This window comes from Crotalus tigris, unplaced genomic scaffold (assembly GCF_016545835.1).
Source record: "Crotalus tigris isolate CLP2741 ecotype Arizona unplaced genomic scaffold, ASM1654583v1 scf7180000017735.2152567, whole genome shotgun sequence".
Taxonomy (NCBI): domain Eukaryota; kingdom Metazoa; phylum Chordata; class Lepidosauria; order Squamata; family Viperidae; genus Crotalus; species Crotalus tigris.
In genome coordinates, this window is record NW_024096601.1 from 1,498,402 (window position 1) to 1,516,185 (window position 17,784).

Sequence of the window (17,784 nt, forward strand, 5' to 3'; positions counted from 1 at the left end):
AATTTTCTATTTATTACCTGAAATTCCCGCAAAATGGTAGAAATGTTGGTTTCATTAGCCAAGTTGGTCAAAACTTCCAGCTGGCAGGATAGAAACAAAAAACAGCATAGGTTTGCTTGAAATTGCTTCTTTGAGCATGTAGAAATGCAAGCAAATAACTAGAGCTAAGCCACGCTTTGCAATCTATTTGGGCAGGGCAAAATGCAAAGGAATGGGACAAACTTAAGAGACTTTGCTACTAGCTGTCTGCTAAAGAGAAGTATATGTTAGGGACGCCAAAAAGTTTCCCTTTTTCATTTGCTTTTACCCCAAATAATAAACTTAGGGGTAAATCTCATGGTTAGGTTTGTAGCTAGTATATGATTAGTGAATCTCTTACTTAGATGTAGCCTGTTTTTAAGAAGATACAAAAATATATTAAGTCGTGGTTCAATAAGCAATGTGGCCTGTTTCTGATGTAACTTTCAGCAAACCATGGTTTACCAATGAACCTAACTAGATCCCTCCATCAGTTGAGGATTAGCACAAACAAGTCACACCACAGCTTAGTACCATATATAATTTTCATCACAGATTTACACCGTTAACATACAATATTGTCAGTCTTTCACTTTTAATGGCTTTTTTTGCTATCTCTGCTTTAGTAGGTGGTTTTTAATATTGAAAAGAAAAAAAATGTGCTATTTGGAAACAGATATATATTTTGGGGTAAGGGATATCTGAGCATTTAATATACCTTGAGGATCTTAATCTGGGTGGGATCGGTCGATCGGATGTAGAAACTTTTTAGGTAGGGCTCAAACATTCCCTGAAGGAAGAAGAGGAGAAACAGATTCAACTAAAAAAACCCAAATCCGTAAGATTTTCTGGTTTTCTAGAAGTCAAAAAAAGGTTCTCTTCAGGATTTATAACCGCTCCCTCTCTGACAAATGAAATAAGTTCTGGCTGATATTAATTAAGTGGAACAGGACAGACCTCTAGAAAACTCGGACCCACATTTTGAGGGAGCCATGTGAAAAATTCCCACATGGAAAAGAGGCACTTACCCTTCGCTTGATGGACATGGTGGCCACGTTCTGAAGAACCACATATTGAACCTCACTGCAAGACAGGCAGACAGACAGACATGCAGCCATTAATCAGGCTGGACCTTCTTGAGATCCACCATCATCAAAAATAGGGCTGGCCTTAGTTTGTACAAGGATCTTAGTGAATATCTGCTTTCTTCAAGCAACTGTTCTCCAGAAGTGATGGAATTACTACTCCCATTTCTAGCCAGCAGACAGGAGTTGGAATACCTGTGTACTAGAACAGGGCTTTTCAACCTTTTCACCCATTGTACCATTTTTAGGATATGGCAACATCCGAGTACCACCAGTCGCCTAGCAAGGTGTCAAAAACTTGATGACCCCCCCCCAAAAAAACAAGGAAAAAAGTGATAAAGTACAGGTAGTCCTCAACTTACAACAGTTCACTTAGTGACTGGTCGAACTTACAATGGCACTGAAAAAGTGCCCCCCAAGGCACAGCCGAGCAAGACACCTGCCTGCCCACCTGGAGGCACTTTTCCTCCTGTCCGAGGTTTTCATTGTTGTGAGCATTTCTGTTGAGGATTGGCAGTGGGGGGTGAGGTGGGGTGTGTGTGATTTTTATTCCCCCCGTCTGCTGGGTGGTTGCAGCAGGTTTTGGTCACTTCACATGACCCTGGGACACTGTGACCGTCATAAATATGAATCAGTTGCCAAGCATCTGAATATAAATCACAAGACCCTGGAGATGCTGCAACATTCCAGCTGATCGGTGCTTCTTCTGGGCTCAGCAGAAGCACCAGGATCAGCGCTGAGCTCCAGCTGGAACCTGGCGCTGATCCTGGCGCTTCCACTGAGCCCTGACAGTCCCGAAGAAGCGCTGATCCTGGTGCTTCCACTGAGCCCTGACAGCCCTGCAGCTCCAGCCATCTCTCGCTCAGGCTTGTGCGGTGCTGCCACCAGTTCAGCTCATTCCCCTCCCCCGCTACCCCTTTTCTAGGATGGTCGCGTACCCCCTGCCAGGTGCCAATGTACCACAGGTGGTACCTGTACCGCTGGTTGAAAAGCCCTGTACTAGAGTGCTAGTTTGTGAAAAACGTATTAAAGTGATGGCTTTAATTGATAAAAGCTGAACACCTGCAGTCAGCACACTTTGGGGAGGCGGAAATGGAAAAGGGAAATAGTGAATGGAATAAGATAAGATAACCTTTACTGTCATTTTTTTGGATTTTTTTTGGAATGGAACTTTGTGGAGGGGGAAAAAAGGGTCACAACTGCCTGGGACATTGAAAAGAATCATCTCACACTATAATATTTTGTCCCTTTCTAAGTGACATCCAGGCTCCTAACATTGAGACAAAACAAGATGTAATCAAGGATTGTTGGAAACCGGCAGACATGCCCAGATTTGGTCACTTTGCTGAAAGAACGCGCTACATCAGAAAAAAGGGAAATGAGGTCCTGGGGTTGTAGAAAGTGGGAAGGGAGCATCTGCAGACCTGTGGTTCCTCAGCAGACGCACCAGGGCCTTAGCAATGACCCCAACCTCAGCCTTGGGAGCAAGGTGGAAGTACAGCTGAGCAACTGACATCACCACCTGAAAAACAGAGAAGGACATGGTGGCCCAAGCTGGTAGAGCCAGCAAGATGTTTCCCTGCTTGCTGTATTCACCAGCAGGAAATAATACCTTTAAAGCCCTATATGGCTCAGGGCCAGGCTATTTGCAAGACCGCCTACTACCTCATAGTTCCCTACGTCCGGTTAGATCCCACGGGCTGGGCCTCCTTCGGGCCCCGTCGGCCAAGCAGTGCCATTTGGCGGGGCCGCGGAGGAGGGCCTTCTCTGTGATGGCGCCCACGCTTTGGAATCAGCTCCCCCCGGAGATTAGGACCGCTCCCACCCTGTTGGTCTTCCGTAAGCTACTTAAGACCTGGCTTTTCCGGCAGGCCTGGGGTTTATAAAACCCCTGGATGATTGTTTTTGTATTGTTGTTTTGTTATGTTTTATGTGTTTTTTATTGTTAGCCGCCCAGAGTCCTTCGGGAGTGGGGCGGCTTATAAATTTTATAAATAAATAAAGCCTTCAAAAAGAACCAGCTGAATGTAGAATGCCCCCAAATCCCCAAATGCAAGGAATCTGGGGTAGACAGCAGACCAGTAAGAAAAAAAAAACACTCTATGGAGGAAAGCCCAGAAATCTTCTAGTCTTCTTGCCCAAAGATCTTAGGGAAAGTCTGAAACTTGTGTCACAGTTATCATCGCTCAGGATGGATGAGAATTGCTACCAGATAACTGTCCTTTTTCACAGAATAAGGTCAAGTTTCACTTTAAGATGCTCAAGGTTGGGAGAAAAATATTTCCACTTGGGTCCAGCTAACTCCACCCCTTTCCTATTGGCCCTGCCCACTTTTCTGAGGGCTACCAAGATGGCGTGACCTTCGGATTCAACTGATCATCCCCCCCCCGACTTGGCCATGCTCCTGCATAGGGTTAATCTTTCTCCCTTTCTTCTTTTCTTCACCCATTTTGAGCCGAGGTGGCGCAGCAGTTAGAGGGCAGTCCTGCAGGCCACTTTAGCTGACTGTGTTCAGCAGGTCAGCGGTTCAAATCTCACCGGCTCAAGGTGGACTCAGCCTTCCATCCTTCCGAGGTAGGTAAAAGGAGGACCCAGATGGTTGGGGGCAATGTAAATATATATATACATTGCTTACTGGTGTACACCGCTTAGAGCAGTGGTTCTCAACCTTTCTAATGCCGTGACCCCATAATACAGTTCCCCATGTTGTGGTGACCCCCAAGTGGATGTGGCCACCAATAAGAGGGAGTAGGACAGCTAGGGAAAAGGGAAAAAAATGGCGGACAGCATGGTTTGACAACCCCCGTGAAATGGTCGTTCGACCCCAAATGGGGTCCCGACCCACAGGTTGAGAACCACTGGCTTAGAGAGTGCTTGCACTTAAAGCGGTATATAAGTCTCATAAATAAATAAATAAATAAGTAAATTTTGGTGACACCCCCCCAAGACAAGGGAGAGGGCTTCTTAATTTTCCGGGCGAGCTTCCCACCACCCCGACGCCAGGAAAAGGGCTCACCGCAGCATTGCGGCTTTGCAACAGCGGTTTGGTGTTGCGTAGGAGTAAGCGGTGGTCGGGATCCATCACGTAAGGCTTGCGCTTTGCCAAGGGTGTGGACTTGGCCTTGTCATCTTTGGCATCCTCTTCTTCCGATCCATAGAAGGTTTTCTCAGCGTTCTCCTCCAGGAGAGATTCCTGTCCATCAGAAAATAATAACAAAAGGTATTTTGAGGTAAAGTATGTGGTCCTTTTTCCCCCAATCTGCGAGCTACTTCCAAACGGCTCTGCATCAGCTGGGCTTATAGCTCATTACACCACAAACCTGATTGTCTGATTTATTTCCCCTCCTGATGGGAAATAAAATGGCTTCCTTTGCATAACATGCTATACCCAAAGAACAAATCAATCACGTTTTGGTTCAGTAGGACGGTCTGACTCACAGACTATACAATGACAATTGTGTTTCTCGCAATCACAAACTGTTCAGCTCTGTTCTAGGCAAGTTGCACATGAGGTGTGAACTGGGACATCCTGTTCTAAGAACATAACAAGGCCCTGTGGGGCCAGGTTGCGCAAAAGCAGGTAGGATGACCCTGGAAGGTAGACGCTTCCACTGCTAATAACTCTGAACCTAGCCACCCTAATAGTATTACAGCTGGATGTTTTAACTGAGAAAGGTTCAGGAAATAGAACGTAAACAACCGGTTGCCGATTCCTCCATAACCTTTTCTCCATAAGTCTCTGAAAAAGAGATTCACACCCTTTCCATTCTAATGTCCCCTGAGATATATTGATTCTAAGTTGAAAATATGTTCCCTTGTTGGGATTCTTGCACTCCTGCCTGTCACGCCCCAAGAACCAAGGAAGACCTGTGGAATTACTTCTGAACAATTTCCTTTATTGTTCTCTTCACTTATAGGCAGAAATCTTGCCAAATCAAAGCAACTTTTGGCATCACTGAACATCTACTCTGAGAATGGCTTCTTAACTCTTTTTTCTCCCAATCAAACTTCACTGTCTCTTACCCCTCTGGAATGCGGCCCACCAGGGAATCCAGTCTGCATTCCATCACACTACCCCTTCCATCTCAATTTTGCATCGCCATTTGTGTCAGAAGCCCTGAGGCGCTTCTGGGTGGAAAGGATTAGCCGGTGACTTCACCGTTGCCCAGGAGACCGCCCAGTTGGGGGCTCCTTTCATGAGCTGGAGCAAAGGATGGGAACTCACTCCATTCCATGGCAGCACTTGGGTCTCGAACGCTGGCTTACTAACTTCCATCCCAGCGTCCTAACCACCGTGCTCCTTTCCATCTCAATAAATCTTGCTAAAGAGAAGTCTTTGAATCATGCTCGGATAAAGAACCACATTCTATTCAGGGAGCTACTAAAAGGACCTAGTAGGTGGTCTCCTACATCATCTGCTCCTTGACTCACGTTCAGGTTGGGGCTGAGGAACTGTGTGCGGGCATAGCGGGTCAGCATGTTAATGATCACCACCTGGCCCCACTCCTCCACATCGATCAGCAGGTTGCACAACTTGCGGTAATTCTTGTGAATAAGGTCGATGCGCTCAGGGCAAACTTCCTCAAACGCCATCACCACGCTGCCAGCCACCAACTGGAGAAGACAGAAAACACAATTTGCAAATTAAGAGACTGTTCAGATTCAGAGTGGAGAAGCAAGCATTTTTCCTAGATTTCTTCAACAATTGTGAGAAAGCTCTTCCTTGGTCCTATTAAAGAAAGCAAATTGACTGTCTTTTTTTTTTAATTTTAATCTTCCCTATCTGTTGCATCTTTCTTTAAACTCTTGTAGCACCCTGAGCACAAAAATGAAGCATGAGATTTTATGGATTATTATCCGGCACCTGATAATCCAAACAGTATCACTTGGACAATCTGTGCTAGTCCTATCATTTTTGGTCGTGTCAAAGTGTGTTGACTTCAACTCCCAGAATACCCTACCCAGCATGCTGTGGAATTCTGGGAGTTGAAGTCCACGCCTTTTAAAGTCACCAAGGTTGAGAAATGCTATCTCCAAGATGCCACTCCTGAAATGTTTTGCAAATTCACTTTTTCTGTCTCAGTTTTCTCCCCTGATCTCCATCCCCTCCAGTGACAGTCTTACTCACCGTGGTCTTATCAGCCAACAGCTTCTCAATGACCTCAATTAACTGGTCTTTCTGGTCTGAATCAAGGCTGCAAGGAACAGACAAAGCCATTAGGTGGATAAATTTTTTTCTAAAAGCTGAGTCAACACTGTGTCCTAGCGCATAATGTGAATTTTTTCACATTGGGCTTAGCTGGGTCCTTGAGATGAAGACCAAGAGATACATTTACAAATGATTCACTGTTTGAAATTCACACGCCAGCTTCATCTCTTCATTCACACAGAAACATGTCTATCTATATATGTGCGCCCTCTCTCTCTCTCTCTCTCTCTTTCTGTGTGTGTGTGTGTGTGTGTGTGTGTGTGAAAGAGACAGAGAGAGAGAGAGAGAGAGAGAGAGAGAGAGAGAGAGAGAGAGAGAGAGAGAGAGAGAGAGAGAGAGAGTGGGAGGCAGGCACAAAAGCCCACAGTAAAATCTAGGACATGACACCCTCAAAAACTTTGGCAGTCACTCCAGGGCTTCCCCCAATTTCTTACAACAAAAGGAGATAAACACATTTGAGAATTCATATTAACTGTCTTTAATGAAAATGAATTTATTTATTTTTTATTAAGTTTTTATTTACAAAGAAAAAAAAGGATTAAAAACATTGAACATGGTAAATCGTCTTTGACTGACATCTCAGTCCATACTGTACATTAATTACATATAATATATCTATATACAACTATACATTTCTGCTCTCTGTCTCAACTTATCTCTTTACTGTGACCTCCATTTTTTTCCCCTCCATCTATAAAATTTATTCCATATTCGATAAAATTCTGTTTCTTCCTGATTTTTTAATCTTTTTGTTATCCTATCTAGTTCTGCGCAATACATAATTTTCTTTATTAGTGCTTCCCCACTCGGTACTTCCATTGCTTTCCACTTTTGAGCAAATAGCATCCTTGCTGCTGTAACCACATGGATAATTAAATATGTGTCCTCTTTATTTATATTTTTCTCTAGTACTCCTAATAGTAGTGTCTCAGGTTTGTATTGAATGTTTTGCCTAGTCATTTTTATTGCCCAATCCCAGACCATACGCCAGTACACCTGTGCTTCTCTACATGTCCACCGTACATGAAAAAAGGTGACCTTTTCTTTTTTACATTTCCAACACATAGATGAATATCCGTTATACATTTTGGCTAATCTGGCCGGAGGGAGATGCCATCTGTAAACCATCTTATACAGGTTTTCTTTATATGATGTCGCCACTGTGATTTTGTTATTTCGCTCCCATACTTGCTGCCATTGATCCATATTTATATTATGTCCTAGATCTATTGCCCATGGGACCATTGTTTCTTTAACCTGCTCCTCATATAGCTTATGTTCCAGCAGGTGTTTATAAATATTCTTTATTTGTTTTTTCTCCGGGCCTAGCAGTATTTTATCTAACCCCGTATCTTGTCTGTTAATTCCCCATTCTTGCTTATCCTTCATGTATCTTGCTTGTATCTGGAGATAAGACCACCACTCCGTGTCTATTCCTTATTGTCTTAGCTCTTGTTTTTGTTTTAAATAACCTTCTTCTGTCAAGATGTCTTTATATATAATAGCTTTGTCTTTCCTGTACAAATTGGGGTATGTGACTGCCTCCAATGGCGATAGCCAAGCCGGAATCTTTGCGTAATATTTATGTTTAACTACATTCCAGTTTTTTATTAATTCTTGCCGAACCTTATGTCTTAAAAAATATTGGTGATTTCTGCTTTGCCCCATCCATATGTGAGCATGCCAGCCCTGCTGGAGGTCATAACCCTCTAAATGTAAACATCTTTTATTTTCTAAGGTTATCCATGTTAGGGCCGCTGCTTGGTAATATAGCTCCCAATCTGGGAAACCTAAACCTTCCCTTTCTTTGGCATCCTGTAATGGCTTTAATTTTATTCTTGCCTTCTTACACACAAATTCTAAGGTTAATTTATTCAGCTTCTTGAAAAATTTCTTGTCTAATTGAATTGGAATCTTCTGAAACAGGAATATCATTTTAGGTAAGATGTTCATATGAAGATGAATTTATTTAATCTGCCCGTATTTATTTAGTTTTTACCCTGCCTGCTTGTATATTTGCCCTTGTTCTGCTACGCTGTGAGAAGGCACCTCCTTGCATACTTTCGAAAGAACAAACACGGCCCTGAGCCAAAACCTTTGCACACCCCTGTGCAAACAGGCGGGCAAAAAGATGTGAGCCAAGCACACTGTAATACAGTATTTAACATCTGTGTGGTAGTATCTTGGTCAATTGTTTTAGCACTTATACTTAACCAATTTGATTTAGATTTTTTTAAAAATCCTGCATTTATTATTTTTATAAATAACTCAAGGCAGCAAATCTATTTAATTCTCCTCTTACTTTCCCCAGAACAAAAACCCTGTGAACTGGATTGGGCTGAGAGGAACTGGCCCAAAGTTTCCCAACTGGCTTCCATACTTAAAACAGGACTAGAACTCACCATCTCCTGGTGATTGGCCCAAATCACCCAGTCAGCTTTCATGCCTAAGCGTGACTAGAACTTACTATCGTCTGGTGATTGGCCCAAAATCAACCTGCTGAATTTTATGCCTAAAATGGGACTACAATTCACTCTCTCCTGGTGGTTAGCCCACAGTCAACCAACTGGCTTTCAGGCCTAAGGCGGAACTAGAACTCAACATCTCCTGGTTTCTAGTCTGATGCCTTCACCTCTAGACCAAGGAACCTCAAAAGACCTTGGTTTTTGCACCCCTGCTGCCCAAATCTCTCAACAGGAGCTAGCTGCAATTGGCACAACCAAGCCATAGTTCTGGAGAGATCACCTTTACCTGTACAGCTTGGGAATGGCGTGAGCTGCAGTTTTGCGCACATACGGAGACATGTCCGATGCTGCCTCCTTGATGGCCAACATCATGATGGGGACAATGATGGGGACACGGATACTGGAGAGAACGCGGAGGGCACTGGCTCGAATCAACTGATTGGGATCCTGGAGTCAAGAAGAAATTGGGAAGAGAGACCCTCAAGGTTAACGTTCTTCCCAGCAGGAAGATTTCAAGCTACTCCCGCTTTCATAAGGACGCAGGTAAAACTCAAAGTTGTTGAAGTCAGAACGAATCACCCCCGGTGCTCAATGCATTGGGACATCCCATTCAACCTATCCCCGAAATTACAACGGACCCCCCAAAAGCTACTTACAATCTGGTTTTGAAGTTTCAACATTGGGTGCCCACCCCTGGTCTCATTTTGGGTGCTCAGCAACCGGCCCACATTGACAATCCTTTACAATGTCATGTGACCAGTATTTCTGATAGTTTTTTTTGGCCCATAGTGAATCATGGGCTTGCTTAAAAACTGACTCTTGTGTTTTACAGAAAAAGGCCGTAAAATACAGCCAGGTCACACTCTTTGTGACTGTCATGATTATAGTTGCCAGTCTCAGTTATGGCCCTAATTCAAAGACTACCTGTACTGGAACACGAAGTACAACACGGATTGTTCTCCGAGTATCTCAGGGACCAACCTTGAGCCCTCGCTGGAAAGTAGAGATGGATAATAAGGCTAAATCTTGCTGTTCTTCTGCATACCGGACAAGGTAGACATAAACCAGCTTCTTCACCTGGCAGAAAAAATGGCATAAGGATGAGGCAGGAACTGAGAACTCGGCTTATGTTTTTCTTCAACTCTCAGCCCTTCCCCTTGACTTTTTCCTTCCATACCACTGTCCCCAACAAATTATTTCATTCTTACATCCAGGACTGGCTCAAATTATTTTTCAAGCAATGAGATCCTTGCGCCACAATTCATATTGCACAAGGTTAGGGTTGTTTTTATGATCGTGCTGAGCAATACATACACCAGTGGTTCTCATCCTGTGGGTCGGGACCCCATTTGGGGTCGAACGACCATTTCACGGGGGTCGCCAAACAACGCAGGCCGCCATTTTTTCCCCCTTTTCCTTAGCTGTGCTACTCCCTTTTATTCTATTGGCTTTTGAAAGCCAATAGAATAGACTCTCTTGAATAGAGTCTAATTCTATTGGCTTTCAAAAGCCAATAGGAATTGTCCAGGCTGTCTCTGCCCTGCTGAGCCCGCCAAAAGTCCCATTCTGCAAACGGTGCTGCACCAGTTGAGTAGTCCTCGACTTACGACCGGTTGGGGGTCGCGGCATTAAAAAGGTTGAGAACCACTGACATACACTAACAGCTATTAGCTTGCAGCCTTTCCATAACCTGTCAAATCTGTTGCCTAATTTGATTCCTCAGTAGGAAACTTTTTTCAGATCCCTCAGCCTTTTCCTATTCTTTTCTCTTTCAGGTTTTATCCATCAGATGTTTTTCAAGCATAAACCATGTCGAAGTTATTGTTTAAACAACCAGCAAATAAGCAACAAGTCAAAAGATCTGGGAAAACAGAGCTGAGAGTGTATTGTTTTTTTTAAGTACACAACGCCGTCAATGTTTTTACACCGGGTGAAGCAAGGATCTCAGGTTATGCTCAGCTACTACCATCTACTGAAGCTGAGGCTCAAATACTTTTCTCAAATACTTCGAGAAAAGAGGACTCCTTGGAAAAGACCCTAAGGTTGGGCAAGAGGGAAGGCGAAAGGAGAAGGGGATGGAAGAGGATGAGATGGTTAGATGGTGTCCTTGATGCAATGAACATGAATTTGGGCAGACTCCGGGAAACAGTGGAGGATGGGGGACCTGTGATCCATGGGGTTGCGAAGAGTCAGACATGACTTAGCAACTGAACAACAATAACAACCAATATCCACAGGATTAAGCAGAGATTTTGGACCAAGACAATTGCTTCCTGGTTTAAACTTGAAGTCCACAGCAGCATTAGCATGTATGTTACATGAACCTTTATTCAAGAAACAATGTCAGTTTAGCAAAACTGCCTTTATTACTTAATATTTACTTAGGCCAGGGAGAGGCAACCGGGGGTGTTCGGAGTATTTTAGATGGCAGCTCTTCCTGTTTGCTGCCACGTGCTTGGATATATAAGAATTACAATCTGAAAATCAAAGGCGTTAAAAGCATCAGCAGCAGAGAAACACCTTAAGCTGGCTTCCCTAGGCTAAGTGTGCATGCTACACTAGGCCACAAATCAGTTTGCTAACCACCCGACTGGAGTCATAGAATATAATCTGTTCCAAACAAACATCCGCTTTTTCAGTTTAGTGCAATGCGGGCAAGGCATACACAAGATGACTTACCTCTATATTCTTGCAGGCCACGTTTTTGACCACGGCTGGAAAGAGGTCTGATGCGTTCTTGCCTCGAGCAATCATCTGGGGGCAGGAAAAGCAGTCATGGGTAGTTAGTGGAGAATGCAGGATAGGGACTTTCCATCATCAAATGTTGTGGCCCCTTTGGACCCTTTTTTTTTAATTAAAAGTTTTACAAATTTAATACAATATAACCCGAACCCCTCCCACCCCTGCCCCCCTCCCCAACTTCCCAGAGCTGATTACAGGGTAACAAATAAACAATCATAATCTAGCTAACATTACCCAACTATAATATCAATCAAACCATAAAATACTTTAACTCCTTTTCAAAACAAACATTAACAAATAAAAAACAAAAATAAGAATATAATTAAACCATAACACTAAAAAATAATATAAATTCAATCATATTAAACTATTAATAATAACCTAAAATCTACTCATAAGCAAGATAATACTTTTCAGTCTCATATTTCTTTTGAATATAATCAATCCATCTTCTCCAGACCGAAATGTATTTTTCTTGTGAATGATCCTTCAAATAGGCGGAAATTTTCGCCATTTCTGCTAAATTAGACACCTTAAGTATCCATTCTTGCATAGTAGGCAAAGAGTTTTTCTTCCAATATTGTCCCACCAATAATCTTGCAGCTGTTATAAAATTCAACATCAAATTAATTTCTTTAACATCAAAATCATCCATAATACCCAACAAAAATAATTGCGGAGTAAACTTTATTTTTCTCTTAAAAATCTTTTGAATATTCCACCAAATCCTTAATCTCTTCTTGAGACCCTACCTCTCTCAACATTTTAAATCTGCGTTTCTCAGCAACTTGTAAGATGAGTGGGCTTCAACTCCCATAATTCTCCAGCCAGCCATGCTTTCTGGGAGATGGTCCACTCGGCTTACAGTTGTTAAGGTTGAGAAATACTGCTTCAGATAGAAGATATGAGATGTCGCACTCTCATAGTCATTTTTAAGACCCTGTTCATAAAACCTCAAGGGATTGTGTTTTTTTGACAAGGAAACAATACCAAAGGGTTGGCATTAAGTGGGGAGAAGAGAGAAAGGACAGCCTTCACACAAGTCCCTCAAATCAAAGAGGAGGGGACACTAGACCTTGGACTCCTTAAACAGGAGAGAACCTCATCTGGACTATAAGTGGGTCTTGGACATCAGCTCACAATCAAAGGGTGAGTATCTTAGGCAGACGTGACAAGCCTAAAGGGATACTCACCGCCACAATCCTCTTCATAGCTTCCAGCTTCAAGGAATCCTTGTTGCTGTCCAGCATCTCCTTGAGATCATCATGTCTACAAAGAAATACAGAGACTGTTGCAGGAAGTCAAAGCAGGGAAGTCCTAGTGTATTTGACCCAGCATCTGATGAACATAGTAGCCTTCAGGGGCTGAATTCTCACTTCGGTTGAGCTGGGAGCTATGTCCAACTCAGTGGAGGGAGCCAGAGAAAGGAAAGGCAGATGGAAGGGAAGGAGGAGAAGAGATCTAAGTTCCTAATTCTAAACTAAAGAAAACCTGGAAAAAAGGAAGCCAACATTTTTCAACCTCCACCATTTTCAGCATGCTGGCTGGGGGACTTCTGGGAATTGAAACCGAGATAGTTTAAAGTTGGAAAGGTTGAGAAACACTACCCAAAACAACTGGTCAATTGCTGTCCACTTTCCAAAGATGAAAGATCTTTTTTTGCTGGATGAAAAAGAAAGATACTCACAACATGCCAACATATATTTAGGCTTAATAAAAATAACAAAGGCTAACTCTATGAATATTCTGTCCAAAACAGAATTCTTTTCTTCCCGTCAAAAAAAAATCAATCCTTTCCATTGGGTTTATTCAACTGGGTATATAAGCCACCGTTTGCTTAGATTTTAGCTGAGAGTTACATGAATCCAACTAATCACGGTTTAGTCAACCAACCATTGCTGAGTTCACTCATGAACACAACAATGGGCAGGATTCAATCTTGCAATGCCATACTTTGCTCAAGAGGCCAGAATGCTGAGCTACCGTACAAGCTGTGACTCATAAAATATGATGGTTGGATTCATATACCTTCTTCAATCCCCACCCACCAAGATAGAGGTTTATTACATTGTGTGAACCTAACAATTGCTTCTTCCATGTGCGCTTGCCAGGAGACTCCTAAACATGGCAGAGGCAAGATGGAGGAATACAGATAGTCCTTGGCTTATGGTCAGTAATGACCATTTGAAGTTACTTTGGACACCCCCCCCCCTCCCAAAAGCTACTTATGGTGGCTCATGGTGATATGATCGTATTCTAGCCCAGATTTACAGCCATTTGCAGCATTTTGCAACCCCATGACCACAATTTACAATGTTTTTGCCAGAAATTGTCGTTTACTTCCAGTTTCCCGGCAAATAACACCCCACAACGAACAATGGGTTCCCTTAATAATCACAGTGTTAATGACCACTGCAAAATAGGTCATAAAATTGGATGCGGTCACATGTGACATGCTTAATGACCATCACAGCTTATGATCAAAATATCAGGCTTAATTATTGTTGTATGTGGAGAACTACCTGTAGAAGGTAGCTTATCGGTCACGCCATCTGGAGAGGAATTTGATCCCAGGGCCTTGTTGAAGGAATTTGATCTCAGGGGCTTGTTTATACCCAAGCAATCCAATCCTAAAAAAGGCTGTGAAATATTTATCCCTTGGTGAAGTCATCCGGAGCAGGAGGAAAATGAGAAGGCAGAGACACTGAGAAAGGTAGCACAAAGAAAATAGTTTGTTTCACTGTGACTGAGCAAGTTGCAGGAACCTGGCTTATTCACAGCTCAGCAGAACTGGCAAATCCAGCCAACCAGAGTTGATCCAATAAGCCACACTTCAACCATGTTGCTCACATCTTGCTTCAAGCTTAAAGTAACATCCCAGCCAGTCAAGGAATCCTTTGCAGCTCTGAAGGCACTCAACAGACATTGTTGCGATGGAGCTGCTGCCCATAGACCCCAATATAAGATGGTGTAAAGCAGTTGAAAGAGAGTAGTAACTCAACAGGCAGCAAAGGGGAGGAGAGCGAAATAATACTATAGAACTGGAACTTGGAAGAGACTTTCCTGCTCTGAAAATGCAATCTCAAAATGCAACCAATTACAAATCAATTTTCTTTTTCTTGATATGATTAATCAACTTGGAATAATTGGCACACCATTGCCCTCGCATGAACGCATACAAAATGTCTGCAACACTGACAACTCTAGTGACTAAGACCTAGATCTTATTTTATAAACCACAATGGCCGAACTCATATGGTGTGTTATGACAGAAAGAGACCATGATCAAAGAAGCCGTGATTGGTTACAGGGGCAAGCCCAACTGATGAAGGAAGAAAAGTAAAGCATCCTCTCTGCCTTTAACTGATTCAGTGGGGGCTTCAGTAAAGGGGCCTGGAATTGCAACAATACTCTGGATTATCTGATCTTCCTCATCTTACCAAATTATCCTGCCTCTCTCAGGTCCTATCTTAAAATACAAACCCAACAGGGCGCATTCTGCATTTCTTCCCTTATGCATAAGGGGTTAAGCTGAATGAACACAATTTAAGATTCACCAAACACTATCAGCTTGGGTGTTATAACGTCAGCAGCTCTTTTCCCACCGACTGAATTAATCCGTTTTCAAGATTTCGGCAATGCAACAGAGCTGCAAACTACCTTTGCACAAAGCCGTGATCCCACTAACTCGGGTCAACGCCAACTCAGCTTAGCCTGCAGCTGCTAGGTCTTCCACAGGCTAAGAGAGTTGTGTGAACCCAACCGCCAGCAGCCTTTGCCCGAGCCACAGAGACTCACTCAACCCTTTTCTTCCCTTCCCACCGCCAACCCCGAATCTCTCCCCAAAGACCAGTTTCACAAAACGCACTAACCAGCGGGGGCCAGCTGAACCCGCGTTCACTGTCCGGAGGAATCCTGCTTGCACACACACACCAGCCTCTAAGATAAGTGAGAGCAGCAGCTCAGTTCTCACAAGTTTTTAAGCCTGACACGAAAGTGGCTGGGCAGACCCGGGACTACCTTGTCTTAAGAATGCAACGCAGAACTCACAGAGGGGATTGGCAGGAGGGGGGGGCAGGGGAGGGAGAGTCGGGGGGGGGGGGTCCCCTGAGCCAAGCCCCTCCCTGCCCCCCCCCAAGCCCTACCGGAGCGGTTGCGCCAGGCTGCCTTCCAAGCTGCGCTCCGGCTGTGGCTGCGGCTGCTGCCCGGCGGGGGCGGCCTCCGGCTGGGGGCCCTTCAGCAGCCTCAGCTCGTCGCCTTCCAGCGTGCGGTACCAGCTCTGCGGCGCTCCGTCGGGCACCAGCACGGGGCTCTTGGCCTCCTCCGCGCCGGCCGGCGGCGCCTTGACCAGCTGGGCTGCGCCGGCGGGCAGTTGCTGCAGCAGCTTCTGCATGGCGGGGCTGCCCGGAGCGGCTGCCCAGCCAGACGCCCAGACGGCTGCAGCCGCGGGAGCTCGCCGGCTCCGACGCCCAGCCACGTTAGCAGCTCCGCTGGCTGGCTGGCTGGCTGGCTGGCCCGGGCGCGGGCGGGGCTTTTGGGAGCCGCCAGCCACTCCGCGCGCCGCCCCGCCCGACGGCTGCTCCCCCCTCCCCAGAAACCAGACGCCAAGGCTTTGGGCGCGGCGCCACCTGGCGGCCCAGGGAGGAACTGCCCCTCCGCCGTCCGCAGCCCGTGCCCAGGTGCTGCTTCTGCGGACCGGGAAGAAGGCCCAAGGGCGCTCCTGGGTGGCGGACCGGGAGAAGCGAATTCTTGGCATGGGGGGGTGGGGGCGGGGGTGGAGACGGCCTAGGGATCCCGCAGCCGTCTTTCGGGTTCCACTGGAAAGGTTTTGGGTGCCAATGCATTTATTTCTTCTGGCCCCCCCCCCCCATCCCCTTGTTAAGTTTTGCAACCCCTGCATGAGGCAGGCTAGGAGGAGTGATAGAAAGCCAGCCCAAATTAACCTCCGGAGCTTACTGGCCAGTGAGGACTTGAAGCCACGTCTCCCGACAACTTGTACGCCGGGTGTCACAAAAGACTCTGGGGCACGTATGCAAAACTTAAGTTAGAAGCTCTAAGGCAGTGACGGTGAACCTTTTAGAGGCCGAGTACCCAAAGTGCAACCCAAAACCCACTTATCGCCTGGTGTCAGGTGGGCGTGGCCCACTGGGTGGGTGTGGCTGCGGTAGTCATGGCAGATTGGGTGGGTGTGGCCAAGGTGGGTGGGATCACCTCGATGTTGCTCGTGGAGAGGGACGCCTGTGGGGGCCGGGCAGGGTTGGGGGAGATCCAGGGGGTCTCTAGTAGGTGGGGCGGTGGGCAGGAGGCTCGTCCTGCGGGGTGAGGCGAGGCAGGGTAAGGGTGCCATTGTCCCAGGGCAAGGTGAGGCAGGGGCCGGGGGAGCTGCTGACCGATACCATCAGCCCCTGTACACAGAGGCCAGCAAGCGCATGGGTGCTGGGATGCATCTGGCCATATGGGACCTCGGCAAGTTAGCAGGCGGCTGGTTGAAGAGGGACGGTTGCCGTCTCTGGGGCATGGCGCACGTGCCCACAGAGAGGGCTCTGAGTGCCGCCTCTGCTCTAAGTGGCCCGATTTAACTTAAATTGTGGATCGATTCGGTGCCGACAAGTCGTTCTTGACTGCCAGTGGCTTTGCAGATAGATACCCAGCCCAAACGCATTCCTTTGTAGTGTAAAGACTGTGCTGGCTGGGAATTATGGGAGTGGTAATCCCCTGGCAAGCATTTGACAGACTCAGAAAGGGTGGGGAGCTGAACAATACCAAGATGGGGGCTACAACTGTACAATCAAATCCCTGCCCCTTTTTAATGAGCATTATGTAGCACAATTGCAGCCATCAGCTTGATCTTTTGACCCCTTGCTTGAGATGCAACTCTTAAAAATGCACTCACAGTGTACATCTCCCGCCCCCCTGAAATAAACCCATTGACTTCACTGGGACTTCTCATGTGGGTTGGGGTGCAGAGCCATGGAGATGGCCTGTAAAGCAGTGGTTCTCAACCTTTTTAATGCCGTGACCCCACCCAACCGGTCGTAAACTGAGGACTACTCAACCGGTCACAAGTCGAGGACTACTCAACTGATGCAGCACCGTTTGCAGAATGGGACTTTTGGCGGGCTCAGCAGGGCAGAGACAGCCTGGACAATTCCTATTGGCTTTTGAAAGCCAATAGAATTAGACTCTATTCAAGAGAGTCTATTCTATTGGCTTTCAAAAGCCAATAGAATAAAAGGAAGTAGCACAGCTAAGGAAAAGGGGGGGA

The 17,784-nt window shown here is 45.5% G+C and overlaps 1 protein-coding gene across 7 annotated transcripts in view; it reads right to left on the bottom strand.

Annotated features, from left to right (window-relative positions):
• AP3B2 (adaptor related protein complex 3 subunit beta 2) overlaps positions 1-17,784 on the bottom strand; it is a 41,309-nt gene that overhangs the window by 19,054 nt on the left and 4,471 nt on the right. For 4 of the 7 annotated variants that reach the window (XM_039339554.1, XM_039339555.1, XM_039339557.1 and 1 more), the window contains exons 2-12: positions 12,713-12,788; positions 11,457-11,531; positions 9,759-9,854; positions 9,064-9,224; positions 6,232-6,298; positions 5,535-5,717; positions 4,120-4,296; positions 2,528-2,625; positions 1,047-1,101; positions 737-808; positions 18-80 (exon numbers count right to left, since the gene is read on the bottom strand). In XM_039339554.1, the coding sequence (XP_039195488.1) occupies positions 18-80; positions 737-808; positions 1,047-1,101; positions 2,528-2,625; positions 4,120-4,296; positions 5,535-5,717; positions 6,232-6,298; positions 9,064-9,224; positions 9,759-9,854; positions 11,457-11,531; positions 12,713-12,788 (1,123 nt within the window). Of the gene's footprint in view, positions 1-17; positions 81-736; positions 809-1,046; positions 1,102-2,527; positions 2,626-4,119; positions 4,297-5,534; positions 5,718-6,231; positions 6,299-9,063; positions 9,225-9,758; positions 9,855-11,456; positions 11,532-12,712; positions 12,789-15,664; positions 16,021-17,784 lie in introns of those variants that run through there. The other 3 variants (XM_039339552.1, XM_039339551.1, XM_039339550.1) reach the window with 2 other exon arrangements.